This window comes from Nicotiana tomentosiformis, chromosome 7 (genome assembly GCF_000390325.3).
Source record: "Nicotiana tomentosiformis chromosome 7, ASM39032v3, whole genome shotgun sequence".
Classification (NCBI taxonomy): Eukaryota; Viridiplantae; Streptophyta; class Magnoliopsida; order Solanales; family Solanaceae; genus Nicotiana; species Nicotiana tomentosiformis.
The window spans coordinates 125,748,240-125,750,506 of record NC_090818.1 but is presented as its reverse complement, the minus strand read 5'-3'; the positions used below and the strand labels follow the sequence as shown (position 1 = coordinate 125,750,506).

Below are 2,267 nucleotides of genomic sequence, written 5' to 3'. Positions count from 1 at the left end.
TTTTATCACCGGGCTACCACGAACCCTTAGAGGTTATGACTCTGTATGGGTAATTGTAGATCGACTGATGAAATCATCACACTTTTTGCCAGTGAAGACTACATATGGTGGAGTGAGGTATGCACAGATATTTATGAACGAAATTGTCCGACTTCACGGAGTTTCAATATCCATCATCTCTGATAGAGGATCACAATTTACCTCACACTTTTGAAAATCTTTTCAAGAAGCATTGGGTACACGAGTAGATCTTAGTACTGCATTTCATACACAGACAGACGGGCAGTCTGAACGTACTATACAGATCTTTGAGGATATGTTGAGAGTTTGCATTCTTGAGTTTGGAGGTAGTTGGGATGCCTATCTACCTTTAGCTGAATTTGCTTACAACAATAGCTTCTAGTCTAGTATTCAAGTGGCACGTATGAAGCATTGTATGGTAGAAGATGTCGTTCTCCTATCGGATGGTTTGAAACTGGTGAGACTAAATTATTGGGACCCGACCTAGTACAAGAAGCTATGGACAAGGTCCAGTTGATCGGACAGAGATTGCTTACAGCTCAAAGTAGACAAAAGTCTTATGCTGATAAGAGAAGAAGAGATTTAGCGTTCACAATTGGGGACAAAGTGTTTCTACGAGTCTCCCCTATGAAAGGTGTGATGCGGTTTGGGAAAAGAGACAAGTTGAGCCCCAGGTTTATAGGACCGTATGAGATACTAGACCGAGTGGGAGTTGTGGCTTATCATTTGGCACTTCCTCCTGAGTTGTCCTTTATCCATCGAGTGTTTCATGTCTCAATGCTAAGAAAATGTATATCAGACTCATCTCAGGTGCTTGAAGCACCTGCTATACCGCTTGATGAGAAGTTATCTTACGAGGAGGAACCGATGGCTATTGTTGATAGGCAAGTAAGAAAGCTACGGTCAAAAGAAATTGAGTTCGTAAAAGTCTTATGGTGAAATCATACAGTTGAAGAAGCTACTTGGGAAATAGAAGATGCTATGCGAGTCAAGTACCCCCATTTGTTTCAGTCTACAGATACGTACTTGAGTTAAATTCGGGGATCAAATTTTATAAGGTGGGGAGAATGTAATACTCCATACGTAAGTTAGGATATTTAAGTCTTTAGCATAATAAATAAATAAATAAATAAGGAGACAAAAAAACAAAAGAATTACATGGGCTGAGGCCCACCATATTAAGGCATTACAGGAAATTAGGGATTGGGAGAAACAACTTCAAACTTAAAGAAACAAAATGGAGTAGTTACTCGAACAAAATTGGACGGCAATAAATTGACAAGCAAAAGTGAGGAAAATATAAGCTTTTGGCAGTAAGATTTATAATCAAAAGGAAGGAGAATTGAACCTATATAGCAGCTTTCAGTGAAAGTATCCTTCGACGTAAAGAGGTCAATTTTCCCTTTCTTTGATTCTTTTTTTATTTTCTGGTGAATTTCTTTAATCTCAATTTATTGTGTTTATGGGATGCCATTGGGCATTAGAAATTTAAATTCCAAAAAAAAAAAAATATTATGGACAGTAATGCTATTAAGTTTCAACTTATATACATGGTAAAGAAAATTGAATAGTACAATGAAAAAAAAATACGATTGCCTGTTATTTAGAAGATTTTGGACTAGTTCAAAAATTAACCGTAGCATGAGTAAACACAACATTGAAAGATTGGGAATTAAAGATATTACCCTGGGGGTTGGGCATTCTAAATTAGCTAGGAATTAGCCTAAATATGGAAATTAATATGAGATCGATATTATGTAATTATAGATTGATTGGAGGAAGTTGTACGAATTGCTCGAGGTGAAGCATTTGGTATTTCGGCACGATTACTGTGAGTAGTAATCTTACCGCAGTTTGTGTTTTCATAACTTGCATGATTTACACATGATTTTTAATATGAATATATTACCGATTATTTTGAGTTTCATGTAGGACAAGTCTTTTACTCGATATGATACCGAAATAGTTATTTGAGATGATTACCGTTGTTTTAAATATTTTCATTGTCACTAGATCTGTTTTACCGTTACTTGAATTTATTGTACTCGAAATGAAATTATATAATTTGATAAGAACCGAAATGCCCTATATTGTCTTAAAATATTTTCTATGGGTATATACGGATTACAGAGACAAATATAAATGGGAATAGACATTGAAGGATCCTGTAGCTAATGGCGGGTTCGTTAGACCTGGTGCACCTTGTAATTACCGATTACCGTTACAGCCCTCGCTAGTTGGAAGGA

At 36.3% G+C, this 2,267-nt stretch overlaps 1 protein-coding gene across 1 annotated transcript; it reads left to right on the top strand.

Annotated features, from left to right (window-relative positions):
- The first annotated feature begins 519 nt into the window (after positions 1-519).
- LOC138896327 (uncharacterized) lies at positions 520-960 on the top strand. The gene has a single exon (XM_070181127.1). It carries the CDS (start codon positions 520-522, stop codon positions 958-960), a length of 441 nt encoding a protein of 146 aa, XP_070037228.1.
- The last annotated feature ends 1,307 nt before the right edge of the window (positions 961-2,267 follow it).